The sequence below is a fragment of the Ornithorhynchus anatinus genome, chromosome 3 (genome assembly GCF_004115215.2).
Source record: "Ornithorhynchus anatinus isolate Pmale09 chromosome 3, mOrnAna1.pri.v4, whole genome shotgun sequence".
Lineage (NCBI taxonomy): Eukaryota > Metazoa > Chordata > Mammalia > Monotremata > Ornithorhynchidae > Ornithorhynchus > Ornithorhynchus anatinus.
Genome location: NC_041730.1, coordinates 94811346 through 94835811, shown reverse-complemented (window position 1 = coordinate 94835811; position 24466 = coordinate 94811346). Strand labels below are relative to the sequence as shown.

The 24466-nt window shown below is 53.3% G+C and overlaps 1 protein-coding gene across 1 annotated transcript; it reads left to right on the top strand.

The window, feature by feature from the left end:
* Positions 1 to 5326: 5326 nt before the first annotated feature.
* On the top strand, positions 5327 to 24046 carry LOC100088004 (synaptotagmin-15-like). Its single transcript, XM_029059103.2, has 8 exons — positions 5327 to 5333; positions 9062 to 9260; positions 9963 to 10108; positions 10956 to 11251; positions 13850 to 14020; positions 16327 to 16447; positions 20439 to 20618; positions 22548 to 24046. Exons 1-8 carry the CDS (start codon positions 5327 to 5329, stop codon positions 22682 to 22684), a joined length of 1257 nt encoding a protein of 418 aa, XP_028914936.1. The 3' UTR covers positions 22685 to 24046.
* Positions 24047 to 24466: the final 420 nt, after the last annotated feature.

The following is a 24466-nucleotide window of genomic DNA, read 5'->3' as shown; positions in this document are numbered from 1 at the left end:
GGGGAGGGAGACAGGTGTAATAATAATAATAATAATAATATTTGTCAAGTATTTACTATGCTTCAAGCACTGTTCTAAGTGGTGGAGTAAATAAATTTAATGAGGTCAGACCCAATCCCTGTCCAATAGGGGGCTCACAGTCTAAGTAGGAAGAAGAACAGGTATTGTACCCTCACTTTTGCAGATGAGGAAACTGAGGCACAGAGAAGTTAAGTAACTTGCTCAAGGTCACAGAGCAGGCAATTGACAGAGCTGGGATTAGAACCCAGGGCTTCTGACTCCTAGGCCTGTCTCTTTCCACTAAGCCATGCTGCTTCTGATCCCCAATTGACACAGTGCTCAGTGCTTAGTGCAGCGCTCTGCACATAGTAAGCAATCAATACATACCACTGATTGATGTGGCAGATGAGAAAACTGAGGCACACAGAAGTTAAGTGTGTTAAGTGGGATGGTTGACATCCTACTGCATGGTTAGGAATGGTTCATCCAACTCTTCTAATTTTCCCCTCTACATCCCTAACTTTCCTTCTAATAATAATAATAATAGTAATAATGGTATTTGTTAAGTGCTTACTATGTACCAAGCACTGTTCTAACAAACTGGCATTTGTTAAGCACTTACTCTGTGCAAAGCACTGTTCTAAGAGCTGGGGTAGATACAGAGTCATCAGGTTGTCCCATGTGGGGCTCACAGTGTCAATCCCCCTTTTACAGATGAAGTAACTGAGGCCCAGAGAAGTGAAGTCACTTGCTCAAGGTCACAGAGCAGACAAGTGGCAGAGGCGGGATTAGAACCCATGTCCTCTGACTCCATAGCCCGGGCTCTTCCCACTAAGCCACACTGCTTCTCTGGTAACTCATTCTACACCTCTACTCAGAATCTGGCCAAAGACTTTTTGAATCTGCTGCTATAAATATTGTACTTGTGTGTGTCCATGTTGTTTCATTTCCTTTTACCATAACACAACGAGGTGCAACTGCAGAGGGAGGTATTTAGATCAGATATAAAGAAGAATTTCCTGAGATTAAGGTGGGAAATATTGGATCCAGAAGGTTGTGGATTAGCAAGACCAGGAGAGAGAGCCACAAGTTTGGGATGGTTGCAGGGAGCTTAGCAGGAGGTAAAGGAGGCAGTGTGGTCCAGTGGATAGAGCATGGGCCGGGGAGTCAGAAGGACCTGGGTTCTAATCCCAGCTCTGCCACTTGTCTGCTGTGTGACCTTGGCCAACCCACTTCACTGCTTGGTACCTCAGTTCCCTCATCTGGATAAGGGGGACTGAGACTGTGAGTCCTATGTGGGACAGGAACTGTGGCCAACCAGATCACCTCGTATCTACCTCAAAGCTCAGTACGGTGCCTGACACACTGAAGTGCGAAACAAATACCACTATTTTTATTATTACCGTTTCCCGACAAAGCAGCGTGGCTCAGTGGAAAGAACCCGGGCTTGGGAGTCAGAGGTCATGGGTTCTAATCCGCCCTCCGCCACTTTTCTGTTGTGTGACCTTGGGCAAACCACTTAGCTTCTCTATGCCTCATCTCCCTCACCTGTAAAATGGGGATGAGCCCCACGTCGGACAACCTGATTACCTTGTATCTACCCCAGGGCTTAGAACAGTGCTTGGCACATAGTAAGCGCTTAACAAATAACCATCATTAGTATATTATTATTATTTGCGCTTCTTCTGTACCCTCTATTCACCCGACCCTCAGTCCCACACAGTAAGTGTACAATAAGTACCAACGATTGTAATCCAGTGGGTTTTGTGTCAGCCTATACCGTCAATTCTTTAGACTATGAGCCCGTTATTGGGTGGGGATTGTCTCTATCCATTGCCAAATTGTATATTGCAAGCACATAGTAAGCGCTCAATAAATACGATTGAACAAATGAATGAATTCTCAGCTCCAGCCTTTGAGACACTAGGGGCCTGAAACCCCTCCTCTAAGGACTCTCTGATTGATCTGATTGATGGAGTCCTCCTTCCACTCTGTAAGTCAGACCTCCTCAGCAGGGTTGGGACAGGGTGGGTCGACTTGGATGGGAACCCCAGGTGTCAGCTCCATTGGCGTCATTCACTCATTCAATCATATTCATTCATTCGTATTTATTCATTCATTCGTATTTATTGAGCGCTTACTATGTGCAGAGTGCTGTAGTAAGCACTTGGAATGTCCAGTTGATGATGATGATGGCATTTGTTAAGCACTTACTCTGTGCAAAGCACTGTTCTAAGAGCTGGGGGGATACAAGGTGATCAGGTTGTCCCACGTGGGGCTCACAGTCTTAATCCCCATTTTCCAGATGAGGTAACTGACGCACAGAGTAGTGAAGTGACTTGCCCACAGTCACACAGCTGACAAGCGGCGGATCCGGGATTAGAACCCACGACCTCTGACTCCCAAGCCCGGGCTCTTTCTGCTGAGCCGTGTTGCTTCCCTAGGAATTATATGACTTTCATTGCCAAAGTGCTCTTGCATTAGTTAGTTCATTTCCAACCCTCACCACACCCCTGTGAGGTAGGGGAACCAAGGCAGATATTAATAATAATGTTTGAATTTAAGCTCTTACTATGTGCCACGCACTGTTCTAAGCGCTGGTGTAGATACAGGGTAATCAGGTTGTCCCAGGCTCACAGTCTTCTTCCCCATTTTCCAGATGAGGTACCTGAGGCACAGAGAAGTTAAGTGACTCACCCAGGTATTATTACCCCTGTTTTACAGATGGAGAAACTGAGGTACAGGGAAGCGAAGTGACTCGCCCACGGTCACACGGCAGACTAGCGGGATGGGCGGGACTCGAACCCGGGTCCTCCGGCTTCCAGAACGGCGCTCTCCCACTTTGCCACGTGGGCACCAGAGAGACCGTCCCTGCCCAACAAGGGGCTCACAGTCTGGAAGGGGGAGGGAGGCAGCAGATCAAAAAAGTGGACAGGCAATTCTCAGCCGCAGCCTTCGAGACACTAGGGGCCTGTCCCTCGTCGAATGTCCCACAATCTAAGTAGGAAGGAGAACAGGTATCGAACTGCCATTTGGCAGGGGAGGAAACTGAAGCCCAGAGAAGTTCAAAGTCAATCAATCCGTCATATTTATTGAACACATTCATTCATTCACTCAGTTGTATTTATTGAGTGCTTACTGTGTGCAGAGCGCTGTACTGAGCGCTAGGGAGGTCCGACTGGGCAGCAGATAGAAACAATCCCTCCCCAACAAGGGGCTCACAGTCTAAAAGGGTAGAGACAGACAGCAGAACAAAAGAAGTAGAAAGGCAATTCTCAGCTGCAGTTTTTGAGACCTTAGGGACCTGAAAGCCCTGCCTCTAAGGACCTTTGATTGATAATAATAATGTTGGTATTTGTTAAGCGCTTACTATGAGCAGAGCACTGTTCTAAGCGCTGGGGTAGGTACAGAGTAATCAGATTGCCCCACGTGAGGCCCACAGTCTTCATCCCCAATTTACAGATGAGGGAACTGAGGCCCAGAGAATAATAATGTTGGTATTTGATAAGTGCTTACTATGTGCAGAGCACTGTTCTAAGCGCTGGGGGAGATACAGGGTAATCAGGTTGTCCCACATGAGGCTCACAGTCTTAATCCCCATTTTACAGATGAGGGAACTGAGGCACAGAGAAGTGAAGTGACTCACCCACAGTCACACAGCTGACAAGTGGCAGGGCTGGGATTCGAACCCCTGACTTCTGACTCCCAAGCCCAGGCTCTTTCCACTGAGCCACGCTGCTTCCCATTGAATTGATTGAATTCAATCAATCAGATCGATCTGATTGATGGAGTCCTCCCTCCACTCTGTAAACCGCGCCCCATCAGCGGGGTTGGGCTGGGGGTTCGGCTTGGATGGGAACCCCAGGTGTCAGCTCCGGTGGCGTCATTCATTCATTCATATTTACCGAGCGCTTACTGTGTGCAGAGCCCTGTACTGAGCCCTCGGAATGTCCAATCGGGCCACAGATAGAGACCATCCCTGCCCAACAAGGGGCTCGCCGTCTAAAAGGGGGAGACGGACAGCAGGGCAAAAGAAGTAGACGGGCAACTCTCAGCCGCAGCCTTCGAGACACTAGGGGCCTGTCCCACCTGGAATGTCCCACAGACTAAGTAGGAAGGAGAACAGGTATCGAATTACCATTTGGCAGTGGAGGAAAGTGAAGTCCACAGAAGTTAAGTCAATCAATCAGACATATTTATTGAACACATTCATTCATTCAGTCGTATTTTTTGAGCGCTTACTATGTAGAGCGCTGTACTAAGCACTTGGATGTCCAACTGGGCAACAGATAGAGACGATTCTTGCCCAACGACGGGCTCACAGTCTAGAAGGGGGGAGACAGACAAGAAAAGACAAGACAAGAGAAGAAAAGAGAAGGGGTAGTCAGTGGGGCCGGCGCGTCGGTCCTCGCAGGAGTGAGGGGGCCGGTGTCCCGGCCAGACCGGGAAGGATGGGGCTCACGGCGCGGGTCCCCGGGCCTACGCCAGGCCATGGCATCCCCACCTCCAGCTGTCCGGGTCACTTGCTTACCCCCAGTGTCTAAGGAGAGGGCTCGCCTCCTCCAGGAAGCCTTCTCAGACTGAGAGAAGCAGCGTGGCTCAGTGGAAAGAGCCCGGGCTTGGGAGTCGGCAGTCATGGGTTCGAATCCCGGCTCTACCACTCATCAGCTGTGTGATGGTGGGCAAGCCATTTAACTTCTCTGGGCCTCAGTTCCATCTGTAAAATGTGGATTAACTGTGAGTCTCACGTGGGACCACCTGATCACCCTGTATCTACCCCTGCACTTAGAACGGTGCTCTGCACATAGTAAGCGCTTAAATACCACCATTATTATTATTGTTATTCCCTCTGCTCCTCCTCCCCACCCCTCCCACCCTCTGCTCTTCCCCCTTCCCCTCAGCACCGTGCTCATTTGTAGATATTATAGATTTTGTTAACGAGGTGCATACCTCCTCGATTCTACTCATCCTGATGAGGTTGTCTTGTTTTTGTTTCGTTCTCTTCGGCTTTGCTGATTCCCCCGATTAGACTGCGAGCCCATCATTGGGCAGGGAAGGTCTCTATCTGTTGCCCAGTGGTCCACTCCAAGCGCTCAGTCCAGTGCTCTGCACCCAGTAAGCGCTCCCCAAATAGCATCGCAGGATGAAGAGGCGGAGTCGGGTGGAAGGAGGCGGGGCAGGGTGTGTCGCGGAGAGGGTCGGCGGGGCGGCCTGTCGGGCTGCGGCCGGAGGAGCCTCTGCCCCGGACAGAGACCTCGGGGGGGGAGAGAGAGACAGAGAGAGACAGCGGGGAGGGGGGGAGAGACAGAGACAGCGGCCCGGGCACATGTCCGGTAAGACTCCGCACCCCCCAGGACCGGCTCCCCGCCCTGTCTCTCTGACCCCCGGGGGCTCTGTCTGTCTGTCTGTCTGTCCGTCCGTGCCTCTGCGAGACCTTGTCTCTCCCTGTCTCTGCGTGTCTCTGTGTCTCTGCCCTCCTCCAGGGGCGAAACTTTGTCTCTCCCTGTCTCTGCGTGTCTCTGGGTCTCTGCCTTTCTCCAGGGGAGAGACTTTGTCTCTCCCTGTCTCTGCGCCTTCCTCCAGGGGCGAGATCTTGTCTCTGCCTGTCTCTGTGTCTCTGCCTTCCTCCAGGGGAGAGACTTTGTCTCTCCCTGTCTCTGCCTGTCTCTGTGTCTCTGCCTTCCTCCAGGGGCGAGACTTTGTCTCTCCTTGTCTCTGCGTGTTTCTGTGTCTCTGCCTTCGTCCAGGGGCGAGACTTTGTCTCTGAGTGTCTCTGCCTTCCTCCAGGGGCGAGGCTTTGTCTCTCCTTGTCTCTGCGTGTCTCTGTGCCTCTGCCTTCCTCCAGGGGCGAGACTTTGTCTCTGCGTGTCTCTGTGTCTCTGCCTTCCTCCAGGGGCGAGACTTTGTCTCTCCCTGTCTATGCGTCTCTGCCTTCCTCCAAGGCGAGACTTTGTCTCTCCCTGTCTCCACGGGTCTCTGGGTCCCCGGTTGTGTCTCTGCGATCCTTGTCTCTCCCTGTCTCTGCGTGTCTCTGTGTGTCTGCCTTCCTCCAAGGGCGAGACCTTGTCTCTCTCCCTCTCCGCGTGTCTCTGTGCGCCTCCTCGGGTCTCTGTCTTACCCCGTCTCGCTCTGTCTTGCTTAACAAATATCATCATTTATCATTCTTATTATTGTGATTTCTCTGCGCGCGAACGTGTCTCTCAGTGTGTCTCTCTTTGTGGGCGTGAACCTCGTTTGTCTGTCTCCTTGTCTTCTCTGGGCGCCAAAGGGTCTCTCGGTCTCCATATGTGTCTCTGTAGGCTCCTAACTGTCTCTGTGTCTCCCTGTATCTCTGTGAGCAGGAACGTGTCTCTGTGTCTCCCTGTATCTCTGTGAGCAGGAACGTGTCTCTGTGTCTCCCTGTATCTCTGTGAGCAGGAACGTGTCTCTGTGACTCCCTGTATCTCTGTGAGCACAGACGTGTCTCTGTGTCTCCCTGTATCTCTGTGAGCAGGAACGTGTCTCTGTGTCTCCCTGTATCTCTGTGAGCAGGAACGTGTCTCTTTGTCTCCCTTTATCTCTCTGAGCACAAACGTGTCTCTGTGTCTCCCTGTATCTCTGTGAGCACAAACGTGTCTCTGTGTCTCCCTGTATCTCTTTAAGCACAAACGTGTCTCCGTGTCTCCCTTTATCTCTGTGAGCAGACGTGTCTCTGTTTCCCTGTATCTCTGTGAATGCGAATGTGTCTCTGTGTCTCCCTTTATCTCTGTGGGAGTGAACGTGTCTCTGTGTCTCCCTGTATCTCTCCCTATATCTCTGTGAGCACAAACATGTCTCTGTGTCTCCCTGCATCTCTGTGAGCGCAAACCTGTCTCTGTGTCCCCCTGTATCTCTGTGGGTGTGAACGTGTCTTTGTGTCTCCTTGTATCTCTGTGAGCATAAACGTGTCTCTTTGTCTTCGTGTATCTCCCTGTATCTCTGTGGGCGCGAACTTGTCTCTGTGTCTCCCTGTATCTCTGTGAGCACAAACCTCTCTCTGTGTCTCCCTTCATCTCTGTGAGTGTGAATGTGTGTCTCTCCATCTCAATGAATGCATACGCATCTCAGTGTATCTCTGTGGATGCGACCGTGTCTCTGTGTCTCCGTGTATCTCTGTGAGTGCGAACGTATGTCTCGATCTCTGTGTCTCCCTGTATCTCTGTGAGCGCGAAGGTGTCTCTCCGCCTTTGCAGATCCCTGTGGGAGCGACCGTTTCCCCGCCTCCGCGTGTCTCTCACACTCCGTGTTTCTCTGTGTCTCTGTGCACGAGTGTTTCTCTGGGTCTCCGTATGTCTCTTGTGCGTGGGAACTCGTCCCTGAGGGCACGATCGGCATGTCTATAATACTTCATAATGATACTTAAGTGCTTATTAGATAATAATAATAATGTTGGTATTTGTTAAGCGCTTACTATGTGCTGAGCACTGTTCTAAGCACTGGGGTGGATACAGGGTCATCAGGTTGTCCCACGTGAGGCTCACAGTTAATCCCCATTTTACAGATGAGGTAACTGAGGCACAGAGAATGAAGTGACTTGCCCACAGTCGCGCAGCTGACAAGTGGCCGAGCTGGGATTCGAACCCATGACCTCTGACTCCCAAGCCCGGGCTCTTTCCCCTGAGCCACGCTGATGATGATAGCGGCATTTAAGTGCTTACTATGTGCCAAGCAGTGTTCTATGTGCTGGGGTAGATCCAAGGTAGTCAGGTGGTCCCACGAGGGGCTCACAGTCTTCATCCGCATTTTACAGATGAGGGAACTGAGGCCCAGAGAGGTGAAGTGACTTGCCCGAGGTCACCCAGCAGACAAGCGGTGGAGGCGGGATTAGAACCCGTGACCTTCTGACTCCCAAGTCCGTGCCCTTTCCACTGCATCTGCTCCTCTTATAATCTTGTGGTTTAGAGGAAAGAGCCCGGGTTTGGGAGTCAGAGGACATGGGTTCTAATTCCATCTCTGCCACTTGTTCGCTGTGTGACCTTGGGCAAGCCACTTCACTTCCTGTGCCTCTGTTACCTCGTCTGCAAAATGGGGATCGAAAGTGTGAGCCCCACGAGGGACAACCTGATTACCTTGTATCTACCCCAGAGTTTAGAACAGTGCTCTGCACATAGTAAGCGCTTAACAAATACCAACATTATTATTATTATTGCAGTTTGGCAACAGAATAGAAAGAGCATGGGCCTAGGAGTCAGAGGATCTGGGTTCTAAAACCGCCTCCGCCACTTGTCTTCTTTGTGATCTCGGTCCAGTCACCTTACTTCTCTGTGCCTCAGTTTCCCCAACTGTAAAACGGGGTTTAAATCCTACTTCCTCCCACTTAGACCGGGAGCCCCATGTGGGACGGGGGGGATTGTGTCCAACCTGATTAACTTGTATCTATCCCTGTGCTTGGAATGGTACTTGACACACATTAAGTGCTAAACGAGTACAATAATAGCACTTCCTCAGTGCTTGGCACATAGTAAGCACTTGCCAAATAGACCAATTATTAATTCTAAGTGGGGGAAAGGGGTAACCATTCTGTGGAAAAATTTAGCCCGCTCTTCTCCTCATCTTACTTCTCCCTCCCCACCGGCTCCCCCCAGCCTCCCAGCCCCTGGCATGGTCAGCGGAAGGCTGAAAGAGCCCCCCAAAAGGGATAATAATAATAATGATGTTGGTATTTGTTAAGCGCTTACTATGTGCAGAGCACTGTTCTAAGCGCTGGGGTAGATACAGGGTCATCGGGTTGTCCCACATGAGGCTCGCAGTTAATCCCCATTTTACAGATGAGGTAACTGAGGCACAGAGAAGTGAAGCGACTTGCCCACAGTCACACAGCTGACAAGTGGCAGAGCCGGAAATCGAACCCATGACCTCTGACTCGAAGCCCGGGCTCTTTCCACTGAGCCACGCTGCTTCCCCTAGGGAGGGGGTGGGAGGGGAGGGGTAGTGGGGTCCGGGCTCAGTCATCTTCGGCCCCAGGGAACGGTGGCCCCGGGGTGCCCAGTCCCCACAGGGTGGACACTCTAGAAATGCCGGGGATTCTGGGGTGGGGCCCCAGAGCAGGTAGCCATCGTGGTCGGAGCGGTGGTCGGAGGGCTGCTGCTGCTGCTCTTTGTGGGGGCTCTGGGCTACTACCTCTGGAGGAAGCTGTGTCCCCCCACGGCCTACGAGGAGCTGACCGGAGCGCCGTCGCCCACCGCCCGCACGGAGCACACGTTCCTCCGCTCATCCGCGGCCCCCCAGGCCAAAGGCGGCAGGTGAAACCTCTGTTCGTAGTGTGCACGTCCGTCCGTCCAGTCATCCGTCCGGCCCGGCAGCCGGCGACAGGGAGAGGGCTCTGAATGGCAGGGGTCGTTGGGTCCCTTGGTGGGGGCTCAGTGGGAGGGAAGGAGGTGTTTATCCAACATGGAGGTTGGGTAGGTTTTAAAAAAAAAAAAAGTGTGCGTACGTGCCCACATGCATGCGTGTGATTTCTGGCCAGTCAAGCACCGAGGTTTGGGAGAAACTTGGCCCCAGGAAGCTTTGGGGAAGAGCAGCAGAGTGGGCCGAGCAGGGAGAGCTGCCTCTCCCACCTCTCCCTGTGCAGCGCCATTCCTTACCTGTCCCTCCCGCCACTGTCCACTGCCTTCCTCCTCCTCCCGCCGTCGGCTCCGACCGTCCTGGCTCCCGCTGCCTCTCCCTCCTCCGTAACTTCCCGGAACCACGTTCCGATAAGCGTCTCCCCGGCGGAGAGTGAGCCAGCCGGGACTGGGGCCGAGGCTTGCCGAGATGTGTAAATGATCTCCCGGTCCTTGACTGTTCCATGGCCATGCTCCATGCCCATGCTGGAGGAGGGGCACCCTCTGCCTCGATTTCTCCTGGGACGCCTCCCCTATCTCCTCCCCTCCCACTGTGACTCTTGGGTCCGGCTTTTCTCCGGGGTCAGCCGGGTCACCGTTTCTGCACCTGTCGCCTTGCAGCAAGGAGCAGGGAGTCCCATTCGTCGTTCCTCCCTCCTTGCCCAGCCGGGACTGGATGACGCTGACCCGTGGGAAGCGGGTCCAGGATGACGGCGACCGCTACCTGGCTCCCGACTTCTTGCCTCGGCCCTCCTTCCGCTCCCTGGGTAGGCTGCGGCGGGCGGGCGGGCTGGGGAGGGGTGGTGGTCGGGAGGAAACCCGCTCCCACAGTCTCCCGCTGCCCGGTCCGGTGTGGACTTTGGCCAGCCAGCCTCCCGCAGCCCTATCCGGGAATATCTGCCGGGCCGGTGGGGCTGGGAGCCTCTTCCTCCTCACTGAGCAGGGCTGGGGCGGGGTCCTCTGCCGGGGCCTGTGGTGCCCGTAGCGGCTGTAGGGGGGTGGGCGTGGGGCGGCAAGGAGGGGGCCGCCTGGTCCGGGGCTGTGGGAAGGAACGGGGGTGACGAGAGGCAGACCCGCTGGCCGGGCTTGTGTGGGAAATGCCGCTTAAAGGACAGGAAGCCCGGTCGTATCCTAGGCCTTGTGCGGAAAGAAAGTCCGAAAACTTTCTCCTGGACTTACTGGGGGGGCGGGAGGAGGGGGAGGTGGGCACAGAGTCAGTCCAATGTCGGGAAAGGGCTTGGATCACCCTCAGAGGATCCCGGGCTGGGAAGGGGTCACCTGGACTCCAACCCCGGCCCCGAACCTCTCCATCCGGCCAAGTCCCCGGCCCCGATAGATCCGCGAGGGCCGGACACTTACCCGACTGCCACTGCAGCCAAATCGTTTTCATAGAGGCGCGGTCACTGTGGGCTTTTTTTCTGTTCCCAGAGCCGGGTTCCCTCCTGGTTCTCGTCCTTCCTGGGGAGAGGGGCGCCCTAAAGGTCTTCCCGTCAGGCCTCTGGTGGGAGGGGAGAACAAGGTTGGGAGAGACAGAGGCCCCGGAGGGGTTCGGAGTCCAAACCCCTCGACGCCCCTGCCCACGGAGGTCCCCGGTGTCCTCGTTCTCTGGCGCAGCGGGCGTGGACGCGATGGGCGCCCTCGACCCAGACCTGTACAAGCCCCCCGAGGACCAGAGCGAGACCGACTTCCCCGAGGGCTGCCTGGGGCGGCTGTGGTTCTCGGTGACGTACGAGCCGGAGGCCGAGCGGCTCCTCGTGGGACTGATCCGGGCGCAGAGGCTGCGGGCCCCGGCCGACCCCTGCAGCCCCCTGGTCGAGCTCCACCTGCTACCCGACGAGCGGCGCTTCCTGCAGTCCAGGCCCAAGCGCAAGACCGACAACCCCCAATTCGACGAGAGCTTCGTTTTCCAGGTGCGTGTAGGGGCCGGACCCGGTCCCCCGTGGTGCGGGATGGTGGAAGGGGACACAGTGGGGGTTGGTTTCCCACCACAGAGGAGCCCCATGGAGCTGCCCTCTGCTCTGACCTGTGACCGGTCCTGCTCCCGGGCCCCTGAGGCAGGGAGAAGACTACTTCAAGTTGCTTGCTAGCCAAATCCAGTCGGGCCATTCATTCAATTGTATTTATTGAGCACTTATTGCGTGCAGAGCGCTGTACTGAGTGCTTGGAAGAGTACAATAGAACAATACACAGACCCATTCCTTGCCCGCAACGAGTTTACAGTCTAGAGGAGAGACCCAGACAGAGCGTGGAGAGGGTGGGGGATTAGGGGTGTCAGAGGGTGGGCTCACCTGCAACCTCCCTCCACACCCTGGACCACCACCACCACGCCGCCCGCTCCCGGCCACTTCTGGGGAAGAGCTCGGGAAACCCTCCCGCCTCGGTCTGGGCTCCCCGTTATCTGGGGGGCACCCCCCGGGATCCAGATCCTAGCAATGTCTCAGCAGGTGGGTGGGGCCGAAGGGCGGGGGGCTCTGCAAGGGCGGAGGAGATGTCCCGGTCCTGGTCCTCTCCCAGTAACGGGGTGGGGGGCAACACAGCCGTGCCGACTCCGTCCTGTCCCTCGGCTGCGTGGCCGGGTGGGAGGCGCAGCCCAGCCAGGGAACAGAGTGCTGGGTATCAGATTGTGCCCCTGGCTCCGAGGACCGTGGGAGCCGGGGCAGGTGTGAGCGGGCGGACCACGGAACGGCTCGGGGGGAGCGGGAGCTGCCCTGTCTGTCAGGGGCACCGACAAGGCCGCCTCACGCAACCCCATCGGGGTTGGCCTGAGCCTGCGCAGCAGCAGTGGGAGAGGGAGCTGGCGCCAGAGCCGATGGGTGGGAAGAGGAGTGTCCCCATTCGATTCAATAGTATTTATTCAATAGTATTTATTGAGCGCTTACTATGTGCAGAGCACTGTACTAAGCGCTTGGAACGTACAAATCGGTAACAGATACAGTCCCTGCCCTTTGACGGGCCTGGGGACCACAAGAGCCAGGGGAGAGCCAGGTTCTGGATGAGGATGGCTACCGATGGCACTAATACAGTGCCTGGCGCATAGTAAGCGCTTAACAAATGTCATTACTGTCATGATTATTATTAAAAGATATCAGCACCCGACAACCCGATGTTGGTAACGTGGGCGACTTAGTGGCTTCACAAGGACGCAGCCAGAACAGCTCTCAATCAGTCAGTCAGTGGTATTTTTTGAGTGCTAACTGTGTGCAGAGTGCTGAACCAAGCACGTGGGAGCGTCCAATACAACAGCGTTGGCAGACATGTTCCCTGCCCGCAACGAGCTTACAGTCTAGAGGGGGAGACAGACACTTGTCTGTGTGACCTTGGGCAAGTCACTTAACTTTCCGGAACCTCAATTACCTCATCTGTAAGATGGAGATGAAGACTGTGAGCTCCCATGGGGGATATGGACTGTGTCCCACCCGATTAGCTTGTCTCTACTCCGGTGCATGGTACAGTCCGTGGCGCATAATAGGTACTTAAAAAGTGCCATTAAAAAAAGGCAGATAATATAAATAAATATCCTCTGCAGTAGTTCTCTGTTTTCTGGGAGCATCTGGCGTCTTGGCCTGGGGAGGAGTCGAAAAATCAAATGCCGGGCATCGAGGCATCTGGTGCTGAAGTGGTGCCTCCAGACCAGCTGAAAACCCGAAGGTCTGGTATTCTACCGGGCAAGTGGCCACCCTCTTCTGGACACAGCTTTCTTCTCTTGGTGGTCAGGGGGTGGGGCCTTAAGTCCCCTGCATCTGGGAAACCAACTGGGAAGCGATAATGTGGGAGGGGGTGGAAGCCATAGCTCCCCCCAGGGACCTGGGTTCTAATCCCGACTCCATCACTTGTCTGTCGTGGGACCTCGGGCAAGACACTTCACTTCTCTGTGCCTCAGTTATCTCGTCTGTAAAGAGGGGATTGAAACTGTGAGCCCCGCATGGCAAATCCAACCCGATTTGCTTGTATTTCACACCCCAGCGCTTAGAACAGTGCCTGACATCACAATTATAAATATCACAATTATAATTAGTAGATTATTATTATTCTACCCCTTGAAGATCAAACTCAGCAATGCCCTGTGGTTTTGGGGCTGGACTGGGAGGCCCTGGCAGCTTATGATTTGGGGCAGACTGGCTCTGGAGAACAGTCTGGGAGCACTGGGGAGGGGTTCAGGAGTGTCCCAGTGAGGACCTGGCTCTCTGGGCCAAGGAAGCTCCCAGTTCTGCAGGAACTGGGGTGACTGGTTTACCACTGAGGCTACAGGCTGCTGTGGGGAGTCCAGCCAGCTGCTTCCCAACCAGGCCCAACCTGGCTCCTCCGTTGGCCCACGCCCACAACCTTCCTGTCGAAGCAGAGATTCTGGGGCCGGGCAGTCACTTGGCCCCTGCCAGGGTTTAGAGCATCTTCTGAAGGCAGCCCGGACCGGGGCGGGGGTGGGGGGTGAAGCTACAGGGTGGGGAGTCCAGGAAGAGGATGATCCGGGCATGTCCAAAACCACCTGACCCGGGCCGCCTCCTCTCCAGGTGTCCAGCAGAACCGTGACTCAGAGGATCCTGAGGTTCTCAGTGTACCACGTGGACAAGCAGAAGAAGCATCACCTGCTGGGTCAGGTGCTCTTCCCCCTGAAGGACGAGGTGCTGACGAGCGACAGCCGGCCCGTTTTCTGGCGAGACTTGGAAGCGGAGAACCTGGAGGTAGGGGACTAATTAAAGGTTAAATTCATTAGGCAGATGCCAGTGTGAGTTATCTGCCCGCTGGGCGGGAGGGAGCCGAGACAGAGGCCGGCCCCTGGGGAGTCGGGGGCGGGTGGCCCGTGGTCCCTGCGTTCCTGTTCCGAAGGTGCCCCCGGCCCCCTGGGGGGCTCAGGAGGTGCACCCACCCGAGTTCCAGAGGAGGAGAGGGCGACTGGGGGAGGGGAGTCAGGGTGGCATCCGCAGGACTTGATCAGAGTCCTAGCCCTAGGCCAGAGAACGGTTTGAAAAGCCCCTTTTAGGCAGAGCCCGAGATGGAGCCCCGAGTGGCCTGGGCCATGGTCCGGCCCCAGACTCTGGGGAAGAGTGGATCTGCAAAGGAAACTCAGAAAATCCAGGGCCATGGAGCACCCAGACCAGCCGGGAATCCTTGGATTTACCTAGAGGCTGGCAGTCTTGGAAATAAATGGGACCCATTGCCCAGCCCACAAAAACATTCAACCCTCCCATTGCACGCTTGTAACTCCAACCTACTCTCTCTCACCTCCCTCACCTCCAACCACTGGCTCACACCCTCCCTTCTGCTTCCCACCTGACATCTGGCAGGCCACTGGTCTCCCTAACTTCAAACCTCCTGAAATCACAACTCCCCCAGGAGGCCTTCCCTGACGAATCGCTCAGCTCTTTCTTTTAATAGTGTTTAAGCGCATACTATGTGCCAAGCACTGTATAAAGCACTGGGGTAGATTCAAGCTAATCAGGTTGGATCCGGTCCATGTTCCACATGGGACTCATAATCTCAATCCCCATTTTACAGCTGAGGTAACTGAGGCACAAAGAAGTTAAGTGACTTGCCCAAGGTCGCCTAGCAGACCGGGGGCGGAACTGGGATTTGAACCCAGGTCCTCTGATTCCCGGGCCCGGGCTCTATCCACTAGGCCATGAGGCTTCTTCCCGTACGTTTCTCCTTCTGCATCCCCTATGCGTGTGAGTCTATTCTCTAGACTGTAAGCTTGTTTCGGGCAGGGAATGTGTCTACCAATTCTGTTATATTCTCCCAAGTGCTAGTACAATGCTCCGCACACTGTAATCACTCACTAAATATGATTGATATTCCTTAAGCACTTAAGTATTCACCCCTACTTCCAGAGCACTTATATACATATCATTATTCTCTGTTGCTTCCCTTACCTGTGAATTATTTCAGTGTTTCTTTCCCCTGCTATACTTTAAGCTTCTTGAAGGCAGGCACTGTGACTATTAATTCTAGAGAAGCAGCGTGGCTCAGTGGAAAGAGCCCGGGCTTTGGAGTCAGAGGTCATGAGTTCAAATCCCGGCTCTGCCACTTGCCAGCTGTGTGACTGTGGGCAAGTCGCTTCACTTCTCTGTGCCTCAGTTACCTCATCTGTAAAATGGGGATGAAGTCTGTGAGCCCCACGTGGGACAACCTGATTCCCCTGTGTCTACCCCAGCCCTTAGAACAGTGCTCTGCACATAGTAAGCGCTTAACAAATACCATTATTATTATTATTAATGTACTCTTCCAAGCACTTAGAACAGTGCCCTGCACCGAGTAAGCGCTCAGTAAATACGACTGATCGATCGCTAGATAAGAATGTGCCCCAGGCTTGCCCTTCCAGAAAGAGGGAATCCGGTAGAGACTGGCACGGCTACTGGATTTTGCCCTTCTGTCTGTCCTGAAGCCTCTCCACCCATTATCGGATCTCTGCCCACCAAGGAAACCTGAACTGTAACTCTGCTGCCAGGCGCCCGAGGCCGTTTGAGTAACTTATGGGTTTTGCGTGCCTCTGTTGCAACGCAGGCAGGATGGTCGTCAAGGTGCCCCTCGCCCGTTCCTTCTGCCACTACGGTGAAGCAGTGTAGCCTAGTGGAAAGACCCTTGGGCCTGGAAGTCAGAGGACCTGGGTTCTAATCCCAGCTCCACCATTTGCCTGCTGTGTGCAAGTCACTTCACTTCTCTGTGCCTCAGTTACCTCATCTGTAAAATGGGGATTGAGACCGTGAGCCCCACGTGGGACAGGGACTGTGTCCAACCCGATTAGTTTGTATTCACCCCAGTGCCTGGCACATAGTAAGCGCTCAACAAATACCGTAATTGTTATATATTATTGTCGCCCGGCCTAAGTGGTTATCACCAGAGACAAGTGGCTGTTGGCCAAGCTCGGGGCCAAGGGGCGTCGTCCACCTCTGAGGTTCAGGATGGTTCCGGCCCCGGACCGCTGGCCGTCTCATGCTTCGAGCCCCCTTTCCCTCCTCCGAGAGGCCCACGCCTGGCATTCTTTCCACAGCCTCCCTCCGAGTTTGGGGACATCCAGTTCTCCCTCAGCTACAATGACTACCTGGGCCGGCTGACGGTGGTCGTGCTGAGAGCCAAAGGCTTGAAGTTCCTGGAGGAAAGAAACATTGTCAGTGAGTGCCGCTTCCCTGCCCTGCCCCCAGATCTATCCCCGGCACCGTTCGGAGATGCTCTCAGGATAAAGGGCACCCGCTGAAGCTGGAGGGCCAAGTTCAGAACAAGCCAAAGGAGACACTTCTTCACGACCTGGGAAGCCAAGTAGAATTGGTTTTCACAGGAAGTTAAGCTCGTTACGGACAGGGGACACGTCTGCTAATTCTGTTGTACTCTCCCAAGCGCTCTTCACATAGGAAGCACTCAATAAATACCAGTGATTGAGGTAGTGGAGGTCTTAAAGAGCAACAGGTGTCAGAGGAGTTTGGATAGATTCAGGGATGAGTGGTCCATGCTGGCTTTCTAGAGAAGGGAGAGTCGGGGCGCCGGATGGCACATCCCGAACCATGAGGATTGAAGTCTGAGAAGCAGCTTGGCCTAGTAGAGCGTGGGCTTGGGAGTCAGAAGGACCTGGGTTCTAATGCCGCTCTGCCATTTGTCTGCTGTGTGAACTTGGGCAAGTCGCTTAACTTCTCTGTACCTCAGTTGTCTGTAAAATGGGGATAATAATAATAATGTTGGTATTTGTTAAGTGCTTACTATGTGCAGAGCACTGTTCTAAGCGCTGGGGTATGTAGGGTAATCAGGTTGTCTCACATGAGGCTCACAGTCTTAGTCCCCATTTTACAGATGAGGTAACTGAGGCACAGAGAAATAAAGTGACTTGCTCACAGTCACACGGCTGGCAAGTGGCAGAGCCGGGATAAGATTAGTGAGCCCCATGCGGGACATACAATATGTCCAACCTGATTAGTTTGTATCTACCCCAGTGTTTAGTGCAGTGCCTGGTACATAATAAGTACTTAAATACCATAAAAAAAAGAGGGCAACCAGAACACTGCTCCTCCAAGTGTGCGGTGTGCTATTGAGGCAGAGTCCCTGTACTGGGAGGGTCACGGGCTGAGTCAGTTGATGGTCTGCTGTTCTGCTCTGCAGAGTCCCAAATCCCAAACCCTGACACAAGCTTGGATGGTGTGTGAGGATTGGATTCGGAGAGGGACCATTCTTGGAGTGAAGTGGATTTTTAGGGTCTGGAGTTGGGGCATGCTATCCCACACACACTGTTATTCATTCGATCGTACTTATCGAGCACTTACTGTGTGCGGAGCACTGTACTAAGTGCTTGGAAGAGTACAGTATAACCATAAGCAGCATGGAGAAGCAGCGTGGCTCAGTGGAAAGATCACGGGCTTTGGAGTCAGGGCTCATGAGTTCGAATCCCAGCTCTGCCACTTGTCGGCTGTGTGACTGTGGGCAAGTCACTTCACTTCTCTGTGCCTCAGTTCCCTCATCTGTAAAATGGGGATTAAGACTGTGAGCCCCACGTGGGACGACCTGATTCCCCTATGTCTACCCCAGCGCTTAGAACAGTGCTCGGCACATAGTAAGCGCTTAACAAATACCAACATTATTATTATAAGCAGATACATTCATTCATTCATTCAATAGTATTTATTGAGCGCTTACTATGTGCAGAGCACTGTACTAAGCGCTTGGAATATACAAATCGGCAACAGATAGAGACAGTCCCTGCCCTTTGACGGGCTAACAGTCTGATCGGGGGAGACGGGCAGACAAGAACAATGGCAATAAATAGAGTCAAGGGGAAGAACATCTCGTAAAAACAATGGCAACTAAATAGAATCAGGGTGATGTACATCTCATTAAACAAAATAAACAAAATAAATAGGGTGATGAAGATATATACAGTTGAGTGGACGAGTACAGTGCTGAGGGGGTGGGACAGGAGGGGGGAGGAGAGGGAAAGGGAGGAGAAGAGGGTTTAGCTGCGGAGAGGTGAAGGGGGAGGGTAGAGGGAGCAGAGGGAAAAAGGGGGGAGCTCAGTGTGGGAAGGCCTCTTGGAGGAGGTGAGCTTTAAGTAGGGATTTGAAGAGGGGAAGAGAATTAGATTGACAGAGGTGAGGAGGGAGGGCATTCCGGGACCGCGGGAGGACGTGGCCCGGGGGTCGACGGCGGGACAGGCGAGACCGAGGGACGGTGAGGAGGTGGGTGGCAGAGGAGCAGGGTGGGCGGTAGAAAGAGAGGAGGGAGGAGAGGTAGGAGGGGGCAAGGTGATGGACAGCCTCGAAGCTTAGAGTGAGGAGTTTTGGTTTAGAGCAGAGGTTGATAGGCAACCACTGGAGGTGTTTAAGAAGGGGAGTGACATGCCCAGAACGTTTCTGCAGGAAGATGAGCCGGGCAGCGGAATGAAGAATAGACCGGAGCGGGGCGAGAGAGGAGGAAGGGAGATCGGAGAGAAGACTGACACAGTAGTCTAGCCGGGTTATAACGAGAGCCCGTAGCAGTAAGGTAGCCGTTTGGGTGGAGAGGAAAGGGTGGATCTTGGCGATATTGTAAAGGTGACGGGGTGAACATTCCCTGCCCACATCGAGATTACAGTCTAGAGGCCCCGAATGCCTTCAGTGGGGATTGGGGTGAGGCAGACCGCACCTCAGAATGCAAGATGGCTGCTTCCCTTTCCAATCCACCCAGATTCCTGCCACAGCTCAGTCCCCAGCGTCCGGGCTGCAGCTTGCCAGGCAGGGAAAAAGCACCTCCCTTCCCCGCCCAGCACTACTCCGGGCTTGACTGCCCTTAAGGTCTGGGTTCGTGTGGTCCAGTTCCTGGATTGTTACAGCAAACAGACCCTACCCGGGGTCAAGGGTGCATTCCAGAGATGAGGAAGAAGGAAGCATAGTCATTAACCATTTCCACGAGAAGGATGGTCAAGTTTTAAAGAAACTGAAATAATTAACCTTTGGTTCCTTTGATGGTGCCCTCGGGTTTCGGTTGCCAAGTCAGCAGCAGCACCGCCAGGACCGAGCCTGCCTGGGTTTGGGGCAGGCCACGGCTATCCCAGCTCTTAGCTCAGACAGGGACGTGGGCCCACCCTGCTAACCGAACCACTCCTGGGACGGGGGCAGGGGCTCCCGGCAGGCTCCTCTTGGCGCAAGCGAGAGAATCGTGTCTGTCTGAATGGGTCAGGAGTGGACTAGATTTCGGGGCAGAACACGGCTGGCTCTGCCAGGGGTCGGACGGGGGTGGGAGGGGCTTGCTTGGGCAGTGCCAAACCCGAGAGAGGTGTCATTTTGAGGCACTGAGGGGCGGAGTGGCATTGTCCCCCAGGATGGTCCAGCCTGAGCTAGCCAGCCAGCCAGTCAGTTGTATTTATTGAGCAGCATGGCTCAGTGGAAAGAGCCCATGCTTGGGAGTCAGAGGTCATGGGTTCTAATCCCGGCTCTGCCGCTTGTCAGCTGTGTGACTTGGGCAAATCACTTAATTTCTCTGTGCCTCAGTTCCCTCATCTGTCAAATGGGGATTAAAACTGTGAGCCCCATGTGGGACAACCTGGTCATCTTGATTCCCCCAGCACTTAGAACCGTGCTTTGCTCATAGTAAGCACTTAACAAATACCATCATTATTATTATTGAGCCATTACTTTGTGAAGAGGACTGTTCTAAGCGTTTGGGAGAGTACGATATAACAATATACCTGACACAGTCCTTGCCCACAGCGAGCTTACAGTCTAGAGAGAAGGATAGACATGAATAATTACAGATATGTATATAAGTGCTGTGGGGCTGGGAGGGGGAATGAATAAAGGGGCCAGCCCCTTCTTTCATTCAGTCGTATTTACGAAGCACTTACTTTGTGCAGAGCACTGTACGAAGCGCTTGGAAAAGTACGATACAACAATAAAGAATGACAATCCCTCCCCACAGCGAGCTCGCAGTCTGGGGAGCACAGCTTCAGAGCCCCTTCAGCTCAGCCCTGGGGTTAGCGGTCGGCCGTCAGGATGACCGATGTTCCTGGGGATCTGCCCTAGGCAATCACACCGTTTGTAGTCCTTTCTGGGGGGCTGCAGGGACGGGGCCAGACTGGGGGAGGGCCCTCGGGTTGTTTGAGCCGGGCATCCCCAGGGACCGCCGCCCCGGCGTCGGCCTCCGCAGGTGTGTACGTCAAGGTGTCCCTGATGAACCACAACAAGTTCATCAAAAGCAAGAAGACCTCTGCTGTCCTGGGCTCCCCCAACCCAGTGTACAACGAGACGTTCAGCTTCAAGGTCGACCCGGTGGAGCTGGACACGGCCAGCCTCAGCTTGACGGTGCTGCAGACCCTGGAAGGAGACAGTAAGGCTCACTGCTTCCTCATTGGTCCAGAGCTGCCCTGGGGGACATTCGGGTCATCCTCGGAAGAGTAGGGCTAGGAGGGAGAGGAGGACACGGGGGAAAAGCACAAAGAAGGACCCCTTCTTACCCAGTCAGAGTAAAACGATGAAGCGTTTGAAGCCAAGGAGATGGTTTCAGGGGAACTCCATCCAAACCAGAAAGACCTGGCTTCCTTACTACTTGGACGAGTGGACTGAGTGCCCTACTGGGACACTGACCGAGCTGGAGGCTTGGCCTAGCTCAGTCACTATCTTAGATTCAATGTCTGGAAAATGGGTAGGAGGAAGTTGTCCCAGGGGCCAGTGGGGGACTAAGTAAATAAGACTTTGGAAATAATGATAATAATAATTATGGTACTTGCTTAAGCGTTTACTGTGTGCCAAACACTGTTCTAAGCAGTGGGGTAGAGTCAAATGAATCAGGTTGGACCCAGTCCCTGTCCCACATGGGGCTCACACTCTTAATAAGTCTTTCCACAATGATTCTCCGGCAAATTCCATTTTAAACTTCCCAATCCCTGGTACTGACAAATGAGCTGCAGGCTGTGTTCTTCTTCTTCCTCCTCCCCCTCCCCCTCCTCCACTTCATGGGTTCGAATCCCGGCTCTGCCACTTGTCAGCTGTGTGACTGTGGGCAAGTCACTTCACTTCTCTGTGCCTCAGTTCCCTCATTTGCAAAATGGGGATTAAGACTGTGAGCCTCACGTGGGACAACCTGATGACCTTGTATCTACCCCAGCGCTTAGAACAGTGCTCGGCACATAGTAAGCGCTTAACGAATACCAACATTATTATTATTCCCTTCTAATTCCTCTCCTTGGCCCTGAAGACATGGACTCAGCAGCTCTGGGGCACTTGCCAGCCCGAGTGTCACTGAGGCCGAGTGGATAACCCAATCCTTGCTTGGTCTCCTGTGGCGGCTGAGGGATGAATGGCTCCTGGCTGGCAGTGCTGTGAATGCTCTTCTCCTTCTATTATAGTCTCCGAAGTTCTCAATGCAGTGCACTGCATTAGGGGAAGCAGCATTGGCGTAGTGGATAGAACACGGGCCTGAGCGTCTGAAGGTGTTGGGTTCTAATCCCGATTCCGCCACTTGTCTGCTATGTGACCTCAGGCAAGTCACTTCTCTGGGCCTCAGTTACCTCATCCATACAGTGGGGATTGAGACGGTGAGCGCCCTATGGGACAGGGACTGTGTCTAACACAATTTGCTTGTATCCACTTCAATGCTTAGTAATAACAATAATTATGGTACTTGCTAAGCGCTTACTCTATGCCAAACACTGCTCTAGGTGCTGGGGTAGATACCAGTTAATCATGTTGGACACAGTCTCTGCCCTACATGGGGCTCGCACTCTCAATCCCCATTTTACAGATGAGGTAACTGAGGCCCAGAGAAGTTAAGTGACTGGCCCAAGGTCCCACAGCAGACATGTGGCCCGGAATAGAAGCAGCGTGGCTCAGTAGAAAGAGCACGGGCTTGGGAGTCAGAGGTCATGGGTTTGAATCCCAGCTCAGCCACTTGTCAGCTGTGTGACTGTGGGCAAGTCACTTCACTTCTCTGTGCCTCAGTTACCTCATCTGTAAAATGGGGATCAAGATTGTGAGCCTCACGTGGTTACCCTGTATCTACCCCAGCGCTTAGAACAGTGCTCTGCACATAGTAAGCGCTTAACAAATACCAACATTATTATTATTAATAGAACCCAGGTCCTTCTGACTCCCAGGCCCGTGCTCTATCCACTAAGCCACGCTGCTTCTTTACAGTACCTGGCAGGTAGTAAGCATTTAACAAATACAAGTATTAGAAAGAAAGCAGTCAATAGATACTTTTGAGGTGAGTAGGACCTGGCTGAGTGCGGAAGGGCAATCATCCTTTCTCTTTATCCAGAAAGCCACCATCTGGGGCGTGTGGTTGTCGGGCCCTTTATGTACACCAGAGGGAAAGAGCTGGAGCACTGGAACAAAATGATCAACAAGCCCAAGGAGATGGTGAAGCAGTGGCACGCGCTCTGCCCCAGCACCTAGCCCCGACTCGAAGGGACCAGGACGTCTTCTCCCCGACGGAGCCCGATGCTGTTCCCTCGCCATCCCCTCCGACGTGGAGTCGGGTTGTCGGCTTCTCATCCGAGCCCCTAAATGGTACCTGCTGGTACCCCGTGTTACCCCTGTCCGTGGCAAAAATGTCCACCCATTCTCTTATTGTGGAACGCTGGGCTGCACTCTTGCTTCTCTTCATACCTGCATGCCTTGATAGAATCCTTTGCAGGCCCGAAGAACAAATAAGTTCTGAGTATTAGAACTGGGGGTGGGGGTGGTGTAAGCACTTCATTTAGGCAACCTGACCCCCCCAGATGAGGGTAGGCACCCACTCAGATATCTTTGAATTTGGAGTGTGTTTGCGGAGAGAGGGCTCCCTGCCACTTGACTCTGGAAAAAAGCATGGACTTTTATGGGCACTGAAGGAGTTAGGAAATATTGTCCAAATGACCCTTCCGTAGAGGGTCCAAAAAATGTGCTTGAATAAAGGGTTGGGCGAAGCACCTTGGGCTGAGCCACAGTTAAGCTTAAGGATGGTGTGCTGGGCTGGGAGACTTCAGGCCCCATAGCTGAACGTCCCCCCTGAGATTTGGGCATCAGGAATGCGTTTGGAACAGTTCAGGGTGGGGGTGAGATCTAAAAATGGAACTAAATGAGTTTGGAATGAGTGTTTTCTGAGCAAAGAGAGCACACGAGTGCCCAGCTGGAGGGCTCGTCAATATGGCTGGTGGAGGAGTAGAGGATGGGAATTTGCCAAGGCAGGTGTAAGGTCCTAGGACAGCTTCAGGGCTAGGGAGTGTCTCCTGGCTAGATTTAGAGCTGTCTTCCCAAGTTGTCTGGGGGAGAGAGGACGAGGAGAGATTTCATCTGCCTAGAGCTGTAAAAACATCTTGGCTAGTGCTTGGCCTTTTTTCACCTGTCTCAAGCCCCTAGGTACACCGCTCTGTTCTCTCCCCAGAGTTGAAATGCTGAAGAACCAACTCTCACAGTCACCTGCAAACTGAGCAAGAAAAATACTGAGGTTTCTGGTTTGAATTTTAGAAGGAAACTGAAAGATGGGAAGTAATAGTAGTGATAGAACTTGAAATGGAAAACTCACTCCTATGGACATTATACTGCTTTAACTTTATGAAATTCAGCTAAGTCAAGTGGTAACACAGGTAAACAGAAAGCAAATGTTTCCAATTTTCCATGAATGTATGTCTTTGTAGCTACATGTTGCCAGTTTATCTCTTCATGTGTGTTTGAAGGAGGGTTGGGGCAGCTTTTCAGTTTGCCAATCCCTCACGTTGTTGTGACAAAAAACCCTAAAATTCATGAACTAAAATCTCAGAAACATTCAAAACCTGACATGGGTATCGTGTCTCTTTCTCTCTCTCTCTCTTCCTCTCTCTCTCTCCAAGATAGTTCTGCATTAGCCATCTGCAAAGACTCTGAGATCAAAGAGAAGTAGCACAGGAGATGGACCAGTAAAATGATAGAAGAAAAATAGGTAGAAAGATTTTAATATTCACCTAATAATAATGATGGTATTTGTTAAGCACTTACTATGTGCCGAGCACTGTTCCAAGCACTGGGATAGATACAAGGTTATCAGGTTGTCCCACGTGGGGCTCACAGTCTTAATCCCCATTTTACAGATGAGAAGTTAAGTGACTTGCCCAAAGTCACACAGCTGACAAGTAGCAGCACTGGGATTAGAACCCATGAACTCTGACTCCCACGCCCCTGCTCTTTCCACTATGCCACGCTGCTTCTCTGTACAATGCA

Coding starts and splice junctions, on each gene's coding strand:
- LOC100088004 (XM_029059103.2), top strand. Junction 9,261..9,962: donor CCCCAGGCCAAAGGCGGCAG/GTGAAACCTCTG, acceptor GTCGCCTTGCAG/CAAGGAGCAGGGAGTCCCAT. Junction 11,252..13,849: donor ACGAGAGCTTCGTTTTCCAG/GTGCGTGTAGGG, acceptor CCTCCTCTCCAG/GTGTCCAGCAGAACCGTGAC.